Raw genomic sequence first — 25,809 nt, forward strand, 5'->3', positions numbered from 1 at the left:
AGCGGTATTGCCGAAAGACGAAAATACTCGTCATTGGCGGGGAAGCGTTTTCTCTTGATTGACGAGATATCTCGTCAATGGCGGGGAAAGAGTTTAGGGCGCACTCACATTAGGCCTAACCCAACCAAAACCCGCCCCAGTGCGATTGTGCCATTGATTTGTCTCAAGATGCACACCAGTAATAGCCTGGCTCCGCCCTCCTACGTGCTTCCGCTTAATTTTCCTTTGGCTTCAGTACTACGTCTGGGACTGCTGTGTAGAGTTTCGTTTTCTCCTGCAAAAATCTGCAGGTCCAATCAGCGAACAGATGGGGGTGGCTAAGAACGATCACGTTGAGGTCGTGTGTCAGTTTGAGTTGTAGTTCAGTAATAGCAGTGGAGAAAGACGTGAGAAAAGCTATTCGGTCCGTTGTTGCAAAATTGCAGAATATACAGAAGTTAAAGCCGGAGCAAGAACAATGTTTGATAAGTTTTGTTAGTCTGATCATTCGGACTTGTATTTCATGCACCAAAACTGGCCGGAAACAACGTCACACCAAACGTTGGCGATTGGTTATGGCAGATTCAGAGTGACTCTGGGCAGATCCAATAGTTTTAAACTTCAACAGAGGACCCTCCTTAACGGAAGTAACGCTTTGAAATGGAGCGTGGCCAGATTCTCTGTACAAATTAAATAAATGTACGAGAGTCTGGTTGGACCAGGCAACACCAGTAATGTCCTTTTACTGAAGCAAGTTTATAAAAGATGCCTAAACATCTTAATTTAACTGAGACCTAGTCCTGGCTTTAGCCAAGCCTTGTCTGTGAAACCAGGCCAATATCTTTCAGTCCATGTCTTTTGACCCTGTGCAAAACCATTCATTGCTGTATGTTGTTCCATCTATCCAATGGATGAAATAAAAGTCCTTAAAATAAAAGTCCATCCTTCAAAATGAATAGTAAGGTTTAGGCTAATCTGCAAATTAAGTTTTCCAGTCACTTGTATCCTCATATTTTGTCCTGGACACACACTTACTATATACTTGTGTGGTGTTGAAGGATGTGGTAAAATTGGAGAAGTGGAGCTGTGGGCAGTAATGTCATTCTTTTACGTCCTCCAGGTCAAGTTATCAGAAGTGTGCGTGCATGCGCGCGCATGTGTGTGGGTCTCATGGTATCTGTGTGCTAATGGCAGAAAACACACAAACCCAGGGAACACATTGGTGGTGTTTAAGACATAAATGGTGATGCATTACAGACTTACTGTAACTGTGCAGTTAAAATTATATTTTGTTATCTGTAAAGCAAGTTGTAAAGCATAGTTATTATTAGCAAAACAGATAATGTAAAAAATATTTATTGGCTTGCTCTCCTACTAGTAGACTGCATGAATGTGTTGAATGTGTGAGTAGAATGTAAATCATTCCTGAAAGTGACAGTTTCATGGTTTGTGTTATTTTAATAAGACTCATATCAGATCTCTCAGGAGAAACGGGTTTTGTCTTCGTCAGTCTTTTTTACCAGCTAAAGTGACGTTGAGATTTGGTTTGAAATATTACCTGAAAAAGCCCACGGGTGATGTCCTGTCTGACATTGTGCTGTGTCTGCTTTATAGATGTGTGTGTGATTTGTCAGAATGAAAGATTTACCTGAAATGTGCCTTACAGGCTTCATTTGTTTCTCAGATTCAAGTCAAAGGTCATTGCGCATGTGCATATTTGTGCTGGAATGAGATCAATTGATCGAATTTCAGAGCATCTGTGCGTGTGATAGTAAATCTGTATTCTGTACTTAAAGCCTTACTGATAAAAAGCAGCAAGCAACAAGAGGAGGTAGACTGTAGATAACTGTTCACGGAAGTGTGAAAGTCTTAGTTTGGTTTCAGTCAAACATTACATTTTTCTACATCTGTTACTGGTTGAAAGAAAATCTTAATCGATTTAACGATTCGTCAATTCATCATTATAGAATTTAAAGGTTCCCACAGGTCATGGAATTTCTGGAATATCAGGGAATTTTTAAAGGTCTATTCCAGACATTGAAAGTCAGGGATTTTTTTTTTTTGGTCCAAGTCATGGAATATCATGGAATTGTAGTTTCCATTTATCAGAATGTAATTTTTCTGTACCATATTTTTTCATTGTGTTGTTTCACATACATTGTGTATTGTTGTTATAGAGTGCTGCAGGGATGACATACTTTTGTAGGCCAACCTGGAAGTTTGCAGGACACTCATTATTTGGTAAAATTTATTCGGCCCAATAATTTTGGTTGCTGAATATTTGGTGATTCCCTACATTACAGTGTAAAAGCCAAATGCAGTCACCTGTGTCTGTTAACTAAGGCAAACATGCCAGGAAAGTGTACATTTTAAGATGTTTTTCCGTACATTCTAGATCACGGAAATTCAGCTTTATAGTCAGTGAAAGTCAAGAAAAATTCATGGAGTTTGACTTCTGGTTTAGAGTGGGAACCCCAAGTTCCCTTTCGTCTCCACCAGTAGTTAAGTGGTTTCATGTCTCATTGTGCGTTCACACCAGCTGCAGTAGAGGCATCAAGTGCGAGTGATTTCAATGTTAAGTCAATGTGAAGATGCATTGACACGCGTCTGGAGGTCTCGCGGCGCAAATGAGGCATTTAGCGCGGCACAGTATATGTGATTCCGCCTTATTGGCACGTCTTGAGGGTTGCCGCGGGAAATGCGCGAGTTGAAAAATTTGAACTTTGACGGAAAATCGTGCTGCATTAACCAATCAGGAGCTTGCTCTAGTAGTAAAGTGATTACAGGAAGCGAGCGGAGGCGCAGAAGCCCCAATCATGACGTGAATTTCCGTGTGAATGTCTTGATGACTAGAATTTCATGCGCGAATGAAGCGAGTAATCTCAAAATGTTCAAGCGGCAAACTAGACGCGGTAGACGTGAATTTGATGCCTCAAACGCGGCTGGTGTGAACCCACAGTCACAGTTTTTATTATCCAGGGATTGTTTCATACTTATAGAATACTGATTCAGTTTCATCATTTGTTGAAACCTTACACATTGCTTTGATTGCTAAGATTACTTAAGCGCTTTTTACAGAGATTGTAGAAAATATCGAGATAACGTGTCACGGGATTTGTGTCCAACCAATGTGTCTTCACTGTGACACACCCCTTACGGCATTGTTCCTGCATTTTGTTCAAACAAGGCGCCTGATCCCGGCAATGTTACTAGGTCTGCATCCTGGGATCAGTTCCTGAAAGTGTTTGGGTTCACACAGAAGGCACTTTGGCAGTTTTATGGCAATATTCTGGGGTCACGGTGCTGTGAGATTGGGGATTTATGTCCCCTGAGTGAATTAAGCTGTGACGTTTAATTACTGTGTTAATTGCTGTGTTTGTTTAAAATCTGTTGGCCTGGTTCATTAATCTTGTTTACTGTACACAGTGTTTGGATGATGAATTCTGTATGTAGGCAGCCATCTGTATTAACCTGTGAGTTTCAACCATTGACCTTCTATGTGTGTTTGTGTTTTCCTGATAAATCAAGAAGTTAGGACAAAAATGGATGTATAATTGATATTTAGCAAAAAGGCATCAGACCATTTGGCTTTTTGAACAGTTACGCAGTGTTCTATGATCATGAATGTTCACATGTGAGCACTAGCTGTTATACTGTATGTAGTATTGTAGTTTTCTTTGAGAACGGTTGACTTGTGGAGGGCAGCGGTTTCTGACAGACCGCCTCGGGCAAACACTGCCACATTAACTTTCTAACACAAATGTTTCATTTCCCCATAGACTTCCTGTTCTCGCTCTCTTTCTTTCCACCTTAGGCAATAAATCAATCCAAACACACACTGACATTTACAAACCCCCCTGTTTGCTGTGAAATTAAAACATGTTCTTTAACATTTACATGTGATTTAGCTAAAGTAATAATAATCCTGTGAAATATGCCAGTGTTGAACTGCTAAACTACAGTGTATTGTTTTATTACACAATGTTTTGTTCAATGTGTCGTATTGTCTATAAGTCCACAGTCTTGCCCATTGCCTTAACTTACAGTAGGAAGATGTCAACTTTTGCCAACTGCTGTCTCAGTTTTACTTACGGGGATTTGGCAACATCTTTTTCACTTGAATTCCAGGAAATCTGTCCTTTCTGGAGACAGCAGTTCATTAGCATTCCCATTTATCCTGTTATCAGTTGCACATTCAGCCCTGGAAGTATGCTGTCGTGAGCACTGATTTACACATACAGATTACTCGGCAGGAAATTTCTGTGTTAATTGGCTGAAGGCATCAAAGTAATGTTCGCCAATATAAGCCCTTCAATGAGGACTAGAGATGGTAACTGAAGTGAGCCTCAAAAACTCTAGTTGCAAAACAAATGACTCTGAATATTAAAGAGAGTAACTACAGTTAAACCTGTCAAATCATAGAATCAGTTTACACAGATGTCTACTGTGGCGCCCCTTGTGGCAACACTGGGACTGCAACTCTTACTTGAATGAATTTCTTGTTTCAGCAATATGATGATTATTAATTTAAAAAGTTAGATTAAATAAACTAAGATGGTCAATTTAATAGTTTTAACTTTTTTATTTCAACCTTTTTTTGTGTTGTATTGTATTTTCTAGGAACATGAGCTGAAAATTTATCTCAGAAAACTGTTTTTGTTTGAAAACTGACCTTCACAGACAAGAGAATATTCGTTCCTCTTGCACAAACACTCGTATACGATATGTTCACGCTACATTAGCCCTGTTGTTACGGCTATAAACGCGTGACTGCCTGAACCTCCATTAACTGTTTGTTCATTTAACACTGAGAGGGCAAAAAAGTGATTCACATCCACATTATATAACTAATTAAGTTTTGCCAATCTACTGCTTTCATTACTCATGTTCATTTATTGAATTTTTACCCTTTTCTTCATCTCTGGCAATCATGCTTGGTTTCTCTGTGTTTTAGTTTTTAAGTTAAATCAAAATACCCGACCCCTACAAGAAAGTACAGTGGCAGTGCAGTGGAAGTTATTGTACTAGATGGGTATATCGCTGTACTTTACCCACTTTTTGACTTTTCTTTAATGCGGTAATAAAGATATGGTAGTACTATGGTACTTTTTGTTAGTGGAGATTAGGGTTGGGCGTCTATCATTTGTTTAACAAATCAAATATGTTGAAATCGTATGTAAAGCTTATAAGGAATGTGTATGGTTATCTAAATGTCGTTTTGATGTTTGTGTTTGTTGAGTCACCTGAGGGAGATGCAGTGATGGACATGAGCACATCAGAACCTCTGGACTCTGAGGTTTTGTATGACTGTGTGATCTGTGGTCAGAGTGGACCATCCACTGAAGACAGACCCACAGGACTAGTGGTACTGTTGCAGGCTTCATCAGGTATCACACTAAACTAATATTACAGGTTTAACATTTATGTTAACTATAAATAAGCTTTATATAGGAGGTCCGAGGACAGAGCCCTGTGGGACCTCACTTCCCATAGTTGTTCTTGCCGTCTACATGTAGACCAACTAGGCCCATAATACTTGAATAAAGCTATCTATTAGAAATCCCATTCACCTCAGTGGCAGTTCTCGGCAGAAAGCGCATATTGCAGTATTTGGTGATAAGGCACTCTGGTAGCATTTTTCTTGATCGGTTATTCGATCCATAAATGCCAAGTAATGAATAATTCTTGAGCCTCAAGAAAAGGATGTGCTAACAGTGCTGATTGGCCTTTGATTGACGTCAAAGCAAGCAGAGAGGACAATATTTTCATTTGCACACTTTTAAAAATCTGTCTACAAAAATCAGACATTGGTAAAACATCTACTGTAACTCTTTAACTGTACACAGCTTTAAGTTCACCCGCTATTCTCCACTTGTATTAACAACAGGATTTGATTTGCTTCATTTGTCAAGTGTTACCTCTCTTTTGGTAGACCTGACCCTATTCTGTCCCAACCCAGCACTGTTTTTTTTTTTAAGAATCACAAATTCCTGATCTCTATGTACTTTAGCATCCTTCCAAGACACCGTTCCAGTGTTAAGATGACCTTTGTGTTTGTAGCAGACAGTCATATAGGCTGCTGGTGTGAATGGTTATTAGTTTTTATAGCTGATTATTCAGGAATCTGTGCCATGTGTTTAGGGCAACATACATCTGCTGATCTGTGAAATTGATGCAAATTGAGTTTTCACATTGACGTGGCACTACATTATAGTATGCAAATAACAAGTTCCACAAGAGTAATGTGTGCAGTCCTTTAGCATATGATTTTTACTCATGAAAAGTTGTGCATGTGTTTCAGTGTTGGGACATCGTTGTCGTAGTGAGACACCAAAGCGTTTACCTACTACAGATGAAGAACATATCTATCCCGAAGACACGTGTGGAGCGGCCCATGATGTTAGACTATCTGTTATGCAAAGCTACTTTAAAGATGTATGTGTCATTTACGAACACGTTCACACACCTTCTATAACATTTTCTCATGTTTTACTTTTAAATTCATACGGCTAAAATATTTTTTATTATCGTAATGGTTTGTTTACAGAACAGTAATACAGTATCATTCAAAAAAGCATTTTTCTCAAGTCCATATTTTCTTCCGTAGTCAATGTAAATAAAAATATATCATGGGCGTTTCATTTTCCAGAGTTCCTGTCTGCAATCTGTGTCTATTGGCTGGGATGGTGGTGTGTATGTGCAAACGTGTGGCCACACCTTACATATAGACTGCCACAAATCATACATGGAGTCATTACGGGTGAGAAACAGTTTTTTTAATGGCATTATTAAGACTACTATAAATAAATTCTTCTCATTTAGAAATAGCTGTACATGTTCCCATAAGCCCGGTCTAAGGTCTTACTCAAATCCTCTCATTTAAGAACTGTTTTAACCTACCAGATGATCCAAGAATCATTTCATCTAAAGTAAACTGGGTTCAGATTCATCTGTAGTCTATCAGACTGGATTTTGACTTTCCTTCAAAGAGCATATTCAGTATTCAGCAGTCACACGCTCTGTCAGCTGTATTTCAAACCTCATTCATCATTTATTAAAACGTCCCACAGCAGCTGAACCCCTGTGAACCACAAACCCCAGACTGATGGACTTGTCATTACAGGCTGTTACACACAAGAAACTTTATCAATCTGGTGCTGCTCTCCTATTCGTCTGTTTGATAACAATGAAGTGTCGGCAATAATAGTTTGTTTTGCGTTATTGGTGCACAAGCTGACATGTTTATAGTTGCCATGAAATGGAAGTAGTGATTGTCTTATTTCTCCTGTGGTGACAATTATTTAAGTTAAACTGCTTCTGAAATGAGGAACAAAGGTAGGGCTGGACTTGAATTCGACCATCAAGAATTGATTGGATTCTCGTTGGAGGTTGGGTCATGTTGCTATTTGCTAATTGTGCGACCACCTGCCATACACTCGAATGTGTTAAAACATTTTGTGTCTTGTTAAGAACAACACATTAAATGTTATTGGAAAAACACACATTTCCTACTGTAAATGTATCAAAAATGTATTTATCATTAGTAATATGTGTGGCTAGGGACTTCATTTGGACAACTTTAAAGGTGATTTTTTTTCACCCTCAGATTCCAGATTTTCAAATAGAAATATTGTCCTATCCTAACAAACCATACATCAAAACGGAAAGCTTATTTATTCAGCTTTCAGATGATATATAAATCTCAATTTCAAAAGTTGACCCTTTTTGTGGACCAGGCTCAAAAGGGTTTTGTGAATGGACATTTGATGGAAACTTGCAGCAACAAAGCGACCGAAAGTCAATAGCTTTCAGTAACGGTAACCATTTTATCAGCATGTTGGCACCACATCAATCTTTTTATGGGGGTTATTTTTGCACCATTCACATTTTCTACTTAAATTTAATATTGAGTGAGCTGAAAACAGAGAATTTTGGTTGGTCACTTTAAATATCAGTCAAGCAGTGTCTTGCTGTTTAAGTGGGTGGTTCTTGGCCAGAATAAGCTACGTGGAGCATCATTGGATTTTTTGATCTTCAGCACATAAATACACAAATATATCTGTTTTTAGAAAGAACCAACTGTTTAGATGAAAACATTATTTAAGACTGTAGAAATGAACCTCCGTTTATGTTTTAATTCTTCAGAATGATCAAGTTCTGCAGGGCTTTTCGGTGGATAAGGGCGAGTTCACCTGCCCGCTGTGTCGTCAGTTCGCCAACAGTGTCTTGCCTTGTCGGCCTGGACGCGGCACGGAGACTGGCATCTGGCACGCGCCTAGCAACAAGAGCATGGCCACGCTGGTGAAGGAAGTGGAGGACCTTCAGGAGCAGCTGGGCATTTTCCCAGTAAGGGCCAGCGTAAAGCAAAGAGATCCTATACTGGTATTTATAGAGGGCTTGCGTTTCTGTTCTGTTCATCTCATCGCTTCATCTTAATATTCAGAGCGAGAACTGATGTGCCACTCACCTTTATCTGATTGTTCATTGTCCAGCAAAATTTGCTGTGGTTTTTTACATCTCATCTCACAGCTAGAGTCATAGACATGCATGTTAGAATGAAACCAAAATGAACAGACCGTACCATACCAAACCTGAGATTTCATCTTTCAGGCCGAGTCGAATCTGAGTAAAGAGATGGAGTCGGTTATTAAAGACATCAAAAACACTACGCAGAAGAAATACATGGATTATGGGAGGAACCCAGGGTCACCTGATAATGATTTCCTGTTCATGTACTCTGTGGCCAGGTAAGAAACAGCCTTTATTAATGTGTATGTGTTTTAAAGGGCACATATTATGCCCATTTGTACAAGATTTAATATAAGTCTATATAAGTGTGTCTAGAATGTGTATGTAAAGTTTCAGCTCAAAATACCCCACAGATCATTTATTATAGTGTGTTTAAAATGACTATGTTTTTGTGTCTGTACCTTTAAATGCAAATGAGCTACAGCTCCTCCCTCACAGACGGTGAGCGTTTTCGGTTAAAAATAGATCTGATTCCTGTAAATACAGTCTGAGACAATAGTATCTCATTATTGACTCGCTGTGGGCAGATACTATGGTAATGAAGGACTGTCATTCAGTGACTGTGGGTGGAGCTTTATTAGTGTGACTTCACATTAACAAAAAAATCTAAACCGCATGTCTAATGAGACCAGATGCATGGCGTTACACATTAAAAATATTTCGCAAGGCTCAGATTCTGTTTCATGCACAGCTTGTGCGTGTACTACTGCTCTTTGATTGGTAGGAAGTCCTTATCAATTTAAAATCACTATGAGTTTGAGTTGTTTATAACGTGCATTAAAAAAGCAACACTCGTCAATCACAATCATTCACATTATTATCATGAAAATACATGAAACAATTTAAAGAATAGCTATATAAATATGCTTGTAGGCATGAGTTTCTGCATGAGGATGTGGCGGCACTTCACTGTAATTTGCACAATTATTGGTTTCAGCCCTAAATGAGACTGCTTTGGTTTGGGGATTAGAAAAGGAGTGGGTGGATTTTTGTTGGTTTTCGTAGGGTGGTTGTGTTCATGCACTGCCAACGCAGATTTATATCCAAACACATTGTAAAAGTGCATTTTGCATAATAGGTGCTCTTTAATTAAATGTGCATTCATATAAGACAAGACCGTGAAATCTAACATGCTAAAATAGGCTTATTGATGGAAAATGGATTGAAAAGACAGAATTGAAAAAAAACATTAAATTTACCACAAACAATTTAAATGAATTGTTTTCGTCTGCAGAAAAGAATATAAACATTGTCCTTTAAGATAAGCAGAAATTGTCTGACTTAATGTTAGGCTTTTTCTACTTTCATCCTGACTGCAGGCATCTACTCATTCAGTGCAAGATGTTTGCTATCTCAAATCTAATGTGCTGCATCATTATACTGTAGATAAGCTGGTCACTGGCTGATATTATTGGTGTATTTATATTCTTGCCATGTTTTCTAAAAGGTATCCAACTGCATTTTATCTGCCATTTAAGGCCAGTGTTTTCTGGAGCAGTTGTTTGTGTATTTTATTTGCACTAAAGATTATGGGAAAAATATTGACTAAACTTTATCTGCTCGTCTAACCTGTTTCACATCAGTGATGTATGATTTATTCATCATTTTCATCTGGTTTTAATATTATTTGACATTTTCAGACTCGTTTATCCTGCAGCTCCAGCATCATATTAAAGCACTTAATTCACCCTTTGTTCTTTTATTGTTTCTTCTGTTTCTTTTTTGTTTTAGTTCATTTGTTTGTTCTTCATTCATCTTTTTTGTTTGGTCTTGAATTTGTTTCCATCATTACTTCATTTTTTCTTTGTTTTTCATACTTTTCCTGTTTTCTTTCTTTCTTTCTTTCTCTATGTAATCTCATTCTTCTAGCTGTTTGTTAAATGACACCTTAATAATTACAGGATGTCCACCTGATTTCTCTGCAGCATCTTTAGTTCTGTCCTGTTTTAAACAGATGCTGAGGTGTAAGACACATCAGACACCCCAGTGCATTATCTGTCTGAAGCATTTTTCACTCCCACTTCTGTTCCAGGAGCTTTTTTAACCCTCTGTTTATGTTATGCGCTTGTAAGACGTAATATTGTGTCTACATTGTTCCTTAAAACATTTAAGTGCATTTTAGTGCACACAGACTTCCAGTGTTTATTTGTTAATTCATCTGATTCCTGCTGATCTGTTTGTGTGTTCATAAATAAATGGGACTCCATGTGTGAGGAACAATTTTTCTCCCCAAAAACTGACATAAACTTGATTTGTTTCTCGCTTCTCTAAATGTGCCCTAATATTTCCTCTCTGTTACAGAACAAATCTGGAGTTGGAGCTGGTTCATCGTGGAGGGAATTTATGCAGCGGAGGAGCCAGCGCTGCTGCCAAACGCTCCTGTCTCAGTGAGTCACACACACACACGCTGAACTTACTGTTTACTTGCTCTTCAAGCACACACAAGACCTGCTTTGATTTTTAAGGCACATGATTTGAAATCGTCTGAATTCTTCTTTAATGTTAAATGTATGTAATGATCTCGGTCTCTTTGCTGTCTGAGGTGATGGAGCTGACGGCTCTGCAAACATCAACATTCAGAATGTTGCTCCTTTTGGTATTAAGAAAAAATGAGGGAACAAATTATTCAATAGGATAAGTAAAAAGAATTGAGGACAAAACAATATACAGGTGCAATAACCTGACTTGTTCCTCAAGCACAGGTGGAGGTAGTACTGTATGAATAAGACTGAATGGAATAAGTGACAATCAGATTCAGTGTGTGCGCGCGTGTGTGTGCCTGCGTGTGCGCCTGCGTGTGCGCCTGCGTGTGCGCCTGCGTGTGTGCCTGCGTGTGTGCCTGCGTGTGTGTGTGCCTGCGTGTGTGTGTGTGTGTGCCTGCGTGTTTGTGTTTGGTGACTCTCTGGGCTTTCAAAAATTCCCATCACTCGAGCGTAGCTGAAGAGATTTCACACTCCAGCAATGCAGTCATTTTCTGAGCTACATTAAATGTGTATCCACAGAGACCAGCAGATTTACTCAGTTGCACTACATTAGAGATCATTTGGCCAAAAGAACAAAAAATAGCAGGTATGGAGAAAGAGAGTAAAAAAACTGAATGTTTTTTTATAACTTAGTATACAGATTTTTTGTACCAAGGAACATTGGTCATTTAGTTTCATTGCAGACTGATTTGCTACTGGGAATTTAAAGGACAAGCATCTTTTGCAGCGATTTTTGTGTGAGCATATCAGTGGACACCCCTGGCCACTCGGTGAGTTTCACGTCTTTGTAGACGAAGGTTTTGTGCATTTTAGGAGGGATTGTTCCAGTGCACCTGTGCACCCATTGTAGTGGTGTGAGGTGATAAAACAGAAACGGAAGGTTCTCGGGCCAGCATCATATGTCCAAATTTTAGTCCAAACCTTTCTATTTCATCATAAACAATCTGAAAACAGGGCTTTAAGTGTAAAATACCGAACTTGTCCTTTAATTTTTAAATAACCTTTAAAAAATAGGCTAACCTTGTTGAATGTGAAATTAACAGTGACTTAACATGTTAATGTGCAGACGAGGGTGGTCATATCTTAATAAATTCATGGTTGTGATGTTATCATCACATTTATTTCTGAACAGAATTGGGTTGACTGCGAGAGGGTGTTTTGAAGCAGTATGTCTTATTACATCATGTTTTTCATGATATGGGTCCTTTCAATGTTGTGTTGAGCAGACATCTCCGCTCCTGCAAGGTTTGAGTCCATATAGCCACTGTCGGATCTAAACCTCTTATCTCCAAAACTGCAATTTTTTTGGAAATTGAAAAAACACTGGGTTGGTGTTATATAAATATATATGACTAGACATTTGCATGTGTCAATATATTATTAAAGCAATAAACCCCCGCGAAGCAGTGGGTTACCAGTGCATTTTATAACAGCTAAGGGGCGTTGTTAGGCATGATATAAAATGCACTGTAACCCCACTGCTTCGCGGGGGTTTATTGCGTTTATAAAACGGTTACTTCATATGCATAGCAGGGTTTCACAAAATGAAACACAAATAAGTTGTAATTATATTAGTACAAATATTACTCTTCCGCCAAACAAAGTAGTTCCTCAGAATCAAGTGTGGCTGCAACAGAGCGCAATTCTCAAGCAACACAGACGCAGCAAAGACACAATGAAAATATCATTTAAGACTCTGGTGTTGATTTTTATAAATCAACATTCATCTAAAATATACATTAACATTTATATCGTGCAACTGTTGAAATGTTGATCAAATATGCTTAGAAGCATGCTAACTCTTTCCCCGTCAGTGTTTTTTTTTTTTATTTGCCCGACCCATTTTTAGTTTAGTGCCTAACAGAAAACTTCTTTCTTCCTTAAATAAACATAAAATATCAAATGAAAGAACAGACCATCCGCTTTCCAACAACAACAACAAAAAAAAAACGTTTCATCCTACCTTCATTTCTTCTCTTATCAGTTATCACCTCTCAAATTTTCAAAAGTGGAGATAATTCCATTTTTGTGAAGAACTTTTGTAAGAGATCAGATTCAGAGCCATCAAAACTCACACGTTACGCTAAATCCACCACAGCACTGTTGTGTTGAGTAAATGCGTCAGTGTTGGGTAAGATTGCCATCTAGTGGACAATAGCGCAAAAATATCCACTTAAGACAAAAACAACCCAGAGAACGTTTTCTCTTTATTGACGAAATGACTCAACAATATCTATGACATTTATCTGGATATCGCCGTAATTGTGCAAATGTAGAAAAATTAAAATATGATTAAAGACTGTGGTGTTTATTTTCATAAATCAGTACGCAGCAACAGTGGCGCAGTGATACTTGTGATGCGGTCTGAACCGTGGGTTTACCGGGGTATTTTATCACGGCTTAGAACGCGTTTCAACCAATCAGAATGAAGAACCAGAACGAGCCGTTTTATAATAAAATTTTTACCAAATTTAGCTATAGGCTAAAATCTCGTGTTATAAAAGATGAGGTGGTTTAAAAACTATTGTCTGTACAGTATATAACTTGAGTACTAATGCTAGAATATCAACTTATTTCTGCTTCTAAAATACATAACACATTAGCCTTTAATGTTTGTAAAGTAAATACTGTACATATTCAAAGATTCAGTTCTTTATTTTTCCTTGCATTACAAACACGCAAACACCGCACGCCTATGACAGAGATGCTTCAAAATGTGTGCTGCATTTTATTCACCGTAGAGGCGGGGTGAAGTTTCGAGGCTTTACTGGCAGGACTGACTGACCCATAGGGAGACATAAAGGGGCATCAATAGCAATGATATATGTAAAAATCAAAAAATTACCAAAAATTGAGAGGTTTTCATCAGACAGTGTTGATATGTTGTAATCTCTCTTGCACTCTCACACACACACACACACACACACACACACAAATATTCTCTCACTTTTTCTCTCCATCTCTCTGTATGTGTGTGATTGATGATATGTGAGGAAAACATGAACACTACAATCACAGGTGGGTGGAGATGGAAGATCGATATAAAGCTGAGAGAGATGAAGTGTGTTAGGATGGGGAGACTGTTAGAGAGATCTCTATTTCAGCTGCCAGTTATGATGAAGTGTATTATAATCTCTGATGAATAGAAACAGGAGGATGGATGAATAGACTGAATATCTGGAGACTCCAACACTTTCATGTGCCAATATTGGGGGGCATACAGACAGGACACCCGCTAGATAGAGACCAGCTTAACAGAATCTGTTTTTGATGAGTCTTGACATTTTTAATACTGACTTTGATAGCAGTGCACTACATAATTACCATAACACTACTGACAGTGATACAGATGTAAGATGCTGTAAAATCAGCAAGACACAAGCAACAGGCAAAAACAGGCACAAATACATAGATCAGTAATTTACAAAATTGCACATATGGACACAGTCACATACTACATATGTAAGACGCTCCTCTAATTCTGTTACCTAAAGGGAGTTTCGATGAAAAGTATTTTTCACAATCATCTGATGCTTTTTAACCACAATTATCTGAAAAAAATTGTTTAGATGAGGGGTAGAGTAGGATTCCTATAATCACCTACAGGTGGCACTATTGCTCCACGTGTGATTGGTTGCTGTATGTGGCAGGTGTTTTATCACTGGTAATAATGCTCAATCTGGCATCCTGTCTACACAAAAAATCCTCACAGCCTATAAAACCATGTCATCCATTTAGAGGAGACAGATTTTTAAAACCTTTTTTACCATCTAGGTCACATTGTTTAATAAGTGTAACTATGAGCCGTTTCATTCTCATCTCTCACATGATATTTTAAACAAAGTCTGAAATAATGCATGTTTGAGCCAATGCAGTGCTACTGTACATTGTCATGTGACCTCATTAAAATGTGTGCATGAATGGCATCATGAAAGTCCCTCACTTAGCCCACTTCATGGCCATATAGGTAAGCTTTTTGCACATGAATGCAGGTCCTCAATCATTAAAACTATTAATTAAGTTTAAACTATTTTAATTAAGATTCCATTTAAGCTTTGGGATATGCAAAAGTTCAAAATTAATAATACTTTTGTTTTTGTCCTTAATAAATAAATAAGATTTTTGTTAAAATCATTAAGTGATGCTATAAATAGAAAGAGCAGTTTTGTTCCAAACATAGACCCAGGTAGGGGGCAGCGATGAGCTGCTTATCTGGTGTGTGTGTGTCTAAAGGCATTGATCAATGTATACAGGGACACGTTTTTGTTTTAACATTTGTCACTCATAATCATACACGCCCGGAGACTTTCTTCCCTAACCTCTACTCCATCATGCTCCACACGCACTAACACATGACTGTATCTGTGTGTGTTTCAATCAGTTGTTTCATGTGTTGGCCATGCACATGCGTCTCTACAGCATAGATTCAGCATACAACCCCTGGACCCGACTCACACAGACCACACAGAGCAGAGAGCCAGAGTGAGTATCAACACAAAACAACTGCATCTGCACTGGACCACAAACACAGGAATAGGAATCACACATCTGCTTTAAACTCTTTTTTTTTTTTGCTATGAAAAAAGTCAGCTGAACAATTGGTTCCTTTTGGCCTGTGATGTGCTGTAGTGTAGTGTCATTTACACATTAGTTATCAGTTATTAGTTTTTGGGTGTGTCCTTTTTAAATGCCAATGAGCTGATCACAATGATGATGGTTTGTTGAAATTGAAACTCAGTCGTGCTGTCAATTATTTTTTTCTCTCTCTTTCTCTGTACTAAATGGGGCAGTATTATTACGTATAATTAAGGGGCAGTATTATTATAATAAGATCCCCTTCTGACCTCACAAGTGGAGCCAAATTTCAATAATCTATTTTTTCACATGCTTACAGAAAAAGGTTTACTGAAACTAAGTTACTGGGTTGATCTTTTTTTTTACATTTTCTAGGTTGATAGAAGCACTGGAGACCCAATTATAGCACTTAAACATGGAAAAAGTCTGATTTTCATGATATGGCCCCTTTACATTAATCTTAACAGATACTCTCTCATTCCTTTTGGATGTTTATTATGAAAAAATATATATATTTGCTCAGGGGTTTTCAAACTGGGGTCTGGTGACCCCCAGGTGGCTTCCAGGAAAATTTAGGAAAAAAGTTAATTTATTAGTTATTTATCTCTTAATTCTTGCTACATACATTCCAGAATCCTTTATAATTGCTTTGTACACTAAAAACAATATATATTCAATTTACTCAATTTTTTAAAGGGACAGTAAGTAGGATTTATCCCCATCTAGTGGTGAAATTGTATTTTGCATTCAAATGAATAGTGCTCTCTAGCGCCTCGCTTTTCCAAATGCGTGTTGCAACTACCATAGCTGTTATGTACTCACTGATCTCCTTGTCTGTTTCAGCTGGTTCATGTGTTCTGAATGAAAACGCGTTGGTAGGCTAGTGCTTTTTGTCCCTCTCTGCTATTATAGTTTATCAGTATGGAAGAACGATATGGAAGCCTCTTTGGACTTACCCGTTCAATGTATCTAAATTGAGTAAATTGAATGAATCATTTATTTTCAGTGTATATTTCTACTGAGTCCGTTTTATCCCCTTTATTATATTGTCCAAGTTGCTCCAATACAAATACATTTTAATAAAAAAAATGTTTGTCTTCAGGTTTATCCATCCAGTTTTACCTACGATGTTTATCAGTGTAGGCAGAGTGTTTCAGCAGCCTCTTTCTGTGTTTCTGTAAGAGAGAGAGATTTACTCAGATGAGGTTTCCATAGATACCCATTAACTGCTGCATCCAGCAAATTATGGCATGCAGCAGTACATTTCAGGAGTGCTGCGGTTTAATTTGAGGGTTTATAGCTGTTCGAGGGTTACCGGGTCTCTTGTTTAAAAAGCACTTTACACTTTTCTGCTATTAAATGGCCTAATTTCTGATGTGTGTTAGAGGAGTAACAGGGCTCTCACCTGTATGTCTCTCTGGACTGAAGTGAGATTATAAATATCTTTTGAAGGAAACTCTGTCACGGGAACCCTCAGGCACTTTAGCTGAGCTATTTATATCGCCGGTCCAGTAAAAGCACCGCTGTCCCCGTTTCGGCCTACCTGCAATCACTCATCAAACTCACAATAATGTGTTACTGTTAGCAGAAAGAGGTTACATACAACAGCCCAAAAGCATGTGGATGCTTGATTCACCTAAAAAAAACGAGTGAAAGTCATTGGATGACAAAATAAGTGAGTTTTTCTGGAGCAGTTTTGTGATGACTTCTTTGGAGATAAAAGATGTGAGAGACCACATTATTAATGGATATTTTGAATAGTATATGCGGTATGTTTTGCTTAAAGGTGTTAATGAATAAAATACTCTTGCTTTGTTATTGTGTTTTTAAGTGCAGTGACATTAAGTGCTACTTTAGTGTGTAGATGGCTCTTGCATTTGATCAGCACTGTTAAAATGGCGTTAAAGAGCTTTCAGCCTCATTCTCAATGATAAAGCACACAAGCACTTAACTCATTATCTGCTCAATAAATCAATGTGTCTGCTCAATGGATCGTTTTTGCCCACCTGCTGTACATTTACACTTTTATGCTTTATACGTCTGCCCACAGTGTTAATTGGTTCACAATTATTACTGTCTGAAATATGAATTTGAGGACTTGTGTAATTTGTGTGTTTGTCCTGATTTGTTTGTGTGATTTGTTTATTGTTAAAGGAACAGTATAAGAAATATATATCAATTAATTATAAAATGGCCCTGATATGTCACTAGACATTAAGAAATAATTTTCATTTCAAATACTTATATCACTGACAACAGTGGTCTGGTCAGGATATTGTCATTTAAAAAGTGAAGTTGCAGCCCTCAACTGATGTTTATGTTGTCATGTTGTGTATTGGCCACCAGTTGTTTTGGCCGCAATCCTACATACTGTTCCTTTAATTGTAGTATTAAAAAGTGTTTTCATGCATTTGTCCAGCATGTGATAGTAGTTGTTAGTGTTAAGTTTGTGTGGTGTTTTGTTTGCAGAGTTCTGTGATGATGAGCGACCTGAGGTGCCTATGCTCTTCAGAGATGTACCATCCCTCCTCATCATCTTCATCCTCACCATGCCTCAGCCTTTACGCAGAGGTAATGCACACAAACAGTACTAGACCATTATCACACGCTAAAATGAAACGCACAATTCTGTCTTTATTTTTTTTCTTTCTTCCTTCGCTTTAAAATATGCTGTGTTATATTCTAATAGGGATGAGCCCAGCAGCTGGGTTGAAATTAAGCTGGAATATGTTTATGTTTGACCCAACAATTGATTTAACAACTCTGCTTCATCCCTTTTTGTGGCCCAATGCTGGGTTGAAAAGAACATTTTCTTTTTTTTCTTCATTCCTGTTCTTTCCTTCCTTCCATTACATTCATTCCTCTCCTTTATTTCCTTTTCTTTCTTTCTTCCATTTCCTTTTCTTCCATTTTTCTATCTTTCTTTCTTTCTTTCTTTCTTTCTTTCTTTCTTTCTTTCTTTCTTTCTTTCGTTTGTTTCCTTCCCTTTCTTTCTTTCTTTCTTTCTTTCCTGCTCTTTCTTTCCTTTCGTTTCCCTTTCTTTCCTTCCTTCCTTCTGTTCCTTTCATTACTTCCTTCCTTCTTTCCTTCCTTTCATTTCTGTTTCTTTCCTTCCATTCCTTCCCATCCCTTCCTTCTTTCCTTCCTTCCCTTCCATTCCTTCCTTCCTTTCTTTCCTTCCTATTGTTTGCTTCCTTTCATTACTTTATTTTCTTTCTTACCTTCCTTCCTTTCGTTTCTGTTTCTTTCCTTCCCTTCCATTCTTTCCTTCATGTTGTTTACTTTCCTTTCTTTATTTTCTTTCCTTCCTTCCTTCTGATCCTTTCCTCAACTTCCTTCCTTTGCTTTCGTTTCCATTTCTTCCATTCCATCCCTTCCTTCCTTCCTTCCTTTTCTTCCTTCCCATCCTTTCTTTCCTTCTTTCCTACCCATCATTCCTTCCTTCTTTTCTTCCTTTTGTTTCTGTTTCTTTCCTTCCATTCCTTTCTTTCCTTCCATTCTTTCCTTCATATTGTTTACTCTACTTTCATTCCTTTATTTTCTTTCCTTCCTTCCTTCTGATCCTTTCCTTCCCTTCCTTTCCTTACATTTCCTTTCCTTTCTGTTTCTTTCCTTCTATTCCTTCCCTTCCTTCCTTCCTTCCTTCCCTCCTTTCTTCCTTCCTTTCCTTCTGTTCCTCTTACTCCCATCCTTCCCTCCTTTCCTTTCGTTTCCCTTTCTTTCCTTCATTTCCTTCCTTCCTTCCTTCCTTTTGTTTCTGTTTTTTCCTTCCTTCCTTCCTTCCTTCCGTCCTCCCTTCTTTCCTTCCTTTCCTTTCTGTTTCTTTCTGTTTCTTTCTCTCCTTTCATTCCTTCCATTCTTTCCTTCATATTGTTTACTTTCCTTTCATTCCTTTATTTTCTTTCCTTCCTTCCTTCCTTCCTTCCTTCTGATCCTTTCCTTCCCTTCCTTCCTTTCCTTTCTGTTTCTTTCCTTTCATTCTTTCTCTTCCCTTTCCCTTCCTTTCCTTCTGTTGCTTTCCTTCCTTCCTTCTTTCCTTCCTTCTTTCCTTCCTTCCTTCCTTCCCTCCTTCCTTCTTTCCTTCCATTCTTTCTCTTCCTTTCCTTCATTCCATCCTTTTTCCCTTCCTTCTTTCCTTCCTTTTTTCTTCAGCTCTATTCTATACACATGCACACAGTCTTAAGATGGGTTGTGACTATCAGTCATTGATCAGTGATTATTGATTGGCTCTTATATACGCATCATGTGTGCAGTCAGTGTGAATGTAAGATTGATCTGAATCCATCATCCTGAACACCCATGACAATAGAGTATGTGTTAGATTATTACTTACCTGTGTGTGTGTGTGTGTGTGTGTGTGTGTGTGTGTGTGTGTGTGTGTGTGTGATGTTAATGGAGTGTCATTGTGAATCTTGCTCATAACACAAACAGTCTTGCCACCTGCTACACACGCTCACACATACAAGGACTAATAGCACACCGCTCAAAAATATCACTTCCTCTTTTATCCCACTCACTCACTCACTCACTCACTCACTCACTGTAGTCACATGATTGATTTTCAGTCCTGACAGAGGACCCATGAATCACTCGAAAACTCTGTGGTGTGTGAGACCGGCTGATATCTGCTGTACGCTTGAGGGTTTATTATTGGGCATTTTTTAAATATATTAACCCATAGACATGGACACAGTCGGATTAAATTGCGTATTTTTCATAAATTAAAACAAAGCTGTTAGAAACACAGACAGTCTGTTCAAGTCTGGTTATGGATCATTTTCACAACCAAAGTTTTTGTCAGCTGGAAATGTATGAATAGGCAAATTTTTTATATTATTTAGTTTGAATGATCAACACTAAACAATAGTAAATGACAACAAATAATGGTATAATAGTCATTGTTTCTGACCTCTCTGGAATACCTGATTGTATTTAGTCAATGGCAATGTTCTGGGATCAGATGTCCAATCAACTGTATAATTGGCTGATGTCCCAGAAAACACATTTTTTATATTGCCGTTTCATTTCTGAACTGTGCACTTTCTTATTACACAGTGAAATTGTAATTCAGATCAATATCGAGTAGGCATGTAGTAAGCAGGATAATGCACATCGTTGCTTCATAGCCTCGTACGACAATATTGAGTTCTGCTGTCTATCCCTCAAACCCTCGTTTTCATTTGTGACATTTAAATATGCTACACTTTGTCTTTTTTATGAGGCTGTTAATAACCAGCGACTGACATATTTGATTTGTTTAAATGTGGCTTTGAAATGATTGTGATATAATATTGCCATGAATTACATCAGCAGAAAACTCATGGGCATTAATGAGAACATAAGTAAATAGTTATCTAGGTGTTTTCATTGTGTTGATACATCTTGTGCTGTGTGTGTTTGTGTACAGAGCATTTCACGTGTGTAGTGAAGGTGTTGTACAGTCTGCAGTACACACAGGCTCTGGTCGCTCTGTCCATCAGATTCAGTCGAGAGGAGAGACGCGCCTGGAGCCACACTGGAGCTGCCAAAAAGGTATAACCAATTTTTAATTGATTAAATCACATATCTAGTTAACAGCCAATAAAACTACTTTTTGTGATGAAGTTAAACCAAACTAGATGTGTTAAAAATACAGTCGTAACCCATTAAAGCATCCTTAGGCACAGGAATGTAATCAAAGATCTCTAGTAGACAAATATAGTAACAGTGAATGACATTTCCAGGAAAGTGAGTTACGGTTAATGTACCATGTTTAGGAGCGTTTTAACCCATTAACTGTCAACAGCCCCCCCAGTGGTGATGTGCACCTTCAAATTAATATAGCTCTGGCATTCTTCGGTCTAGAAGCCTAATCTTGGTCTCTTTATAAAAAATCTAAAGTTTTTCACTGAAGTGCCTGTAGTTAATATCATATAAAAATGGTTGTAGCAGCTTAAGTGTTTTGTATAAATAAAACATGATGTATACATTTTATATTAAAAACAATAACGGTAAAAATGTTTTATGCCCAAAATGTAGCAAAAATAAAGCGTTAAATCTCAGCTAGTTTTGATCCAAATTTCAACCTAAAATTGTAAAAAAGCCGACCTAGGTGTCATTAGCTGGGTTTTCATCCAAACGTGAAGTGAATCTTTTCAAAATTCGCATATAAAACAAATAAATGTGAATTATGTGCGTTTCCATCAAGTTACTTGGACCTAATAACCAACAGTAAATAAAACAAGGTGCGCTTAGAAAATTGAGACAGGCCTGCATTTAGTTAGGATTGGGCAAGTTATAAATGTACTATTAGTGCAGCTTGTAATTGTCAAACTGAATGTTGTGCACAGAAGAAGGAATGCAGACTTTTTGATGCAGGTACTAACAGCAAGGGCAATGCGATGACGTCAAGCCCCATATATGATACAGACAAAACCAGCTGATACAGCTAGACGATCAGTCACATGGGTTTAATGTTCACTACATCAGAATTTATTCAGCAAATGCGTTTCCGTCTCCCATTGGTCGCATTTAATCTTTTTCTCAAAAGTCAAAAACAACCTCAAGGGAGCATAAAAACTTTTTGTGCGAATTAAGGGATTTATATTCGAAATTTGGCGTTTCCATAACTCGTTTTGATGCAATAATAAGCATAAAATTATGGTGATGGAAACATGGCCATTGGTTTGCTGCATAAATTAATACATTACTGTCACATGCATTACTATTACTGCAAGAAACAAGGTTTGAAAACAACATTTTTAGAGCTTTCCAATGATATATGTGTATGTTGTCAAGTTTTTTGAAGATTTATAACAGGATATTAGTGTTATAAATATGTAATAACAAGTGGGCCCACCTGAGGGCCCATGACATTTTATAACATTGCTCTCACAATCTCATTGTTTCCTGAAAATGGTGATGACAATAAAAAAAACGAATTTTCCAACGAAGATAATAGTAATAATGAATACAGTTTCTTTGAAGTGGCACATGAATATATTTTTCTACCTTTATGTGATCATAATTGTGTTTTTATTGACAGTTTTATGACATGGCTCACCCAGTCAGAACTGTCAGTTTGTATAGTGTCATTGAGTTTTTCTGTGTGTAGAAGACGTAAGGGCCTTGAGGTGAGACTCATTTCACTAAGAGACAAAATGTCTCAACGCTCTTTAGTTTTGTTTGTTTAATGGATATATTGAGAATCATCTTTAGATTAGCCCGAGCGACTCTTCTGAATAAACCTCAGCAGATATGCAGCGGTCACAGAGGCAGAAGATTGCTCTTTATAACCCAGTCTGTTGTTGTTTTAGCAATGCCTCTGCACTCCATTAAATGACTGTTTTGGTGTAAATTAGTTTTGAGGGAAATAAATTGACTAATAAAGATGTTTCATGTCATTAGTCAGACCGATTTAATTTCACATTATAGAGTCATCTCTTTTTCTCTCTTAAACTTGCATTGCTTTTACAAACTGCTGACTAACATGTAAAACAACACAAAGCTGTAAGGAAAATATCAGGTACTTTATAAAGGGATATTTTCTACTATTTGTTTATACACAGAACATGCCAAACTCAAACAAGTCCTGGGAGTCTCTTCTGGGTCATGTGATCTCTGAGCTGACCAAGGCCAAAGACGTTTACGACAGCAACTCTGAGGATTCGTCTGTGCTGAGTCCGATATAACGTCTAGCATGGGCACATTATGTCAGAACAGATTACAGTAATGAGACGCTAGTAACAAAAATAGTTACAGTACTAGATGCTGATTGGTCAATATGTCTTTCTAGATACATGCAATATATCCACAGTTACCATAACTGGTGTTTGCATAGCACCATCCAGACACTATAGGTTTAGTGTGAGAATGGAAACCAAGACACGCACGTCTGCTAAAAGCGCTAAATTTAAATATGGTGATGTGTTAATAACTTCAAACCTCATTGGTTTTTGTGTCTCTGGTGACTCAATATTATACTGGACTAGTCAAGTACTGATGAGATTTGGTTTGACGTGTTGCTATGTTTGAGTTCAGTGCACTTATTGGTTTGTTTTGGTTTTATAAAATAATTGGTCTTGCAGAAAGCCTTGATTGTGTATAATAATTCTGCTTTCCATTACAAACTTGTGCAACATTTTTGCAATATTTCTTTAACGTCAATAAAAATTGCTCAATGACAGCATTTCCAATAGTCATTTTGGTGGTAGTACATGTCGCAGTCACTGCACTAGCTATTAGTTGTGCTTGACTTTATGTAGTGCCTCAAAAACGGACAGGTGGATGACATCAAAGTACAGCGAGAGCGATTCGCGAAATCATACGAAGCAGTTCGCTCTTGATTCACTCTTGCTCTACTTCAATGTCAACCGCCTATAGGTTGCAATTTTGGCAAGGAGGAAAGCCCTTTATTACTTGTAAAGGGGGGCCATGTACTAAGTCTTTCCGGGAGGTTTTAGTATGCGATTTTGCATCTTTAAAGAATTATCGTGTGACTTTTATGCATGTCGGGTGACCTATAAATGCAACAAGATACGTTTCCATTGCTGTTTTGAGGTGTGTGTTATTTTTTGTCTATGGCCTCTATATGGCAGTTTTTGCGCTATATATTCACCATTTCAATTTGCTCAGTTTGAAGTGTAATGGAAATGCAACTACAGGTTATAGAATAAAAACTCAGTGTAATTTATGAGAGGTTTATTAACGGGGAATGAATTGTATTATTAATGATGTGCTCTTTCTGTGCTGAGCTCTAGCGTGTGGTCTCCTCAGTCCATTGAGTTCAGTCTACAGCAGATCTGTCTGCCCTTTCTGCGGCTGTCCTGCTTACTACAACACCACCTGTATGGAGACGGCTTACCCGGCTGCCCGGTACGTACACAAACATACACACACACGTTGGCATATGTGAACAATTCCATAGACGCAATGCATTTTTTACTGTACAAACTGTTATATATATTTCCCTACCACAGTCCCTAACCATCACAAAAACCTGTTGCCAGTCTTTAATCTATGAAAAAGTACCATTTTAGTATGTTTTTTAAAGACGTTCAGTTTACAAGGACACTCTTTGATTCCCCTCAAACCACGTTCATAGCAGAATAAACATGTCATTATACACTCTTCATGTCCCTGTATACCACATAGACCAACCCACACACTTTCTGTCTATGGATACTATTTGTGTATGTCAGGCTCACTCTTGTCTTGTCTCCTGTCACAGGTGGATGAAGAGTTCTCTCTGCTCACTGGCTGTCTGGGTTTGCATGCTTCGGTTCAGTCCACTGGGTCTATGAGCAGTGCGTCTTGTCTGGAGTGGAACGTCAATGCTTTTGATCTGATATCTCAGTGGTGTTCAGAAGTCTTTAGTCTCGCTGATACACCCGCTCAGCAGTCTGTGGTCAGTATTTGTTGTTGGGTCTGCTATAGGTTCCTATAGGCTTGAGTATCTGTCATTTTGGTGCTTACAGCTAGTGTAGGAGTTTGTGTCGTGTTTTGCAATGTTGGTTAACTTTAATTTAATAAAGCAAATGCTAATAGAATTAAATTTGTTGATTTAAAATTGAAGAACACTTCAGCTTAGAAACTCGGCTTTATCTCAGTTGAAGGGCTCATTTTATACATATTATTGGACATAAATGTGTGTTGGCAGTGTGTGAACACAACCACCCTACAATGAATAAAATCCACCATCTGCTTCTTTTTAATCCCTATTAAACCAAAGCAGTTTCATTAGACGTGTTGTTTTAATTCTCTAAATAATGTGATGTCACACAAACAAAGCCCCGTCCACAGCCATTGACTGACAGGTTAATTTTACACAAAAGCTTTTCTTAATGTGAAAGCTGATGATACTATTGTTTTGGGCTGTATTTACAGAAATCAAAATAGATCAAAAGTGCGAACTGTAGCTCGTTTGCATTTAAAGGTACAGGCATGCGCTTTTTTGCCCCCCCCAAATAGGGTCATTTTGGACATGCTATAATAAATGAGCTGAAACATCACATAAACATTCAAGACACACCTGAAACTTATATTACATCTTGTAAAAATAGGCATAATATGTGCCCTTTAAAACTTCTTTCAGGTATGGCTTGATTCCTTGTTAAATATTCTGTTTCATTAGGACATACATTCACAGGCTTGAAAAGAGTTGCAAATGTCATTTTGTGTTGATTTTAGCACTGCCGACATTGCCTAACCAAGTGTTGGCCCATGTATGCTATATTACCCTATATGGCACAGACAGCAAAGTATA

The 25,809-nt window shown here is 37.9% G+C and overlaps 1 protein-coding gene across 4 annotated transcripts in view; it reads left to right on the plus strand.

Moving 5' to 3' along the window:
- Positions 1-25,809, plus strand: part of ubr3 (ubiquitin protein ligase E3 component n-recognin 3) — a 71,846-nt gene that overhangs the window by 38,678 nt on the left and 7,359 nt on the right. For 2 of the 4 annotated variants that reach the window (XM_073854835.1, XM_073854836.1), the window contains 12 exons: positions 5,212-5,366; positions 6,281-6,414; positions 6,629-6,739; positions 8,125-8,361; positions 8,590-8,726; positions 10,810-10,892; positions 15,365-15,469; positions 18,033-18,137; positions 20,974-21,098; positions 23,114-23,215; positions 24,288-24,419; positions 24,775-24,951. In XM_073854835.1, coding sequence (XP_073710936.1) covers positions 5,212-5,366; positions 6,281-6,414; positions 6,629-6,739; positions 8,125-8,361; positions 8,590-8,726; positions 10,810-10,892; positions 15,365-15,469; positions 18,033-18,137; positions 20,974-21,098; positions 23,114-23,215; positions 24,288-24,419; positions 24,775-24,951 — 1,603 coding nt within the window. The remainder of the gene's footprint in view (positions 1-5,211; positions 5,367-6,280; positions 6,415-6,628; positions 6,740-8,124; positions 8,362-8,589; positions 8,727-10,809; positions 10,893-15,364; positions 15,470-18,032; positions 18,138-20,973; positions 21,099-23,113; positions 23,216-24,287; positions 24,420-24,774; positions 24,952-25,809) is intronic. The other 2 variants (XM_073854837.1, XM_073854838.1) reach the window with 1 other exon arrangement.

Source organism: Misgurnus anguillicaudatus, chromosome 17 (assembly GCF_027580225.2).
Source record: "Misgurnus anguillicaudatus chromosome 17, ASM2758022v2, whole genome shotgun sequence".
NCBI classification, from domain to species: domain Eukaryota; kingdom Metazoa; phylum Chordata; class Actinopteri; order Cypriniformes; family Cobitidae; genus Misgurnus; species Misgurnus anguillicaudatus.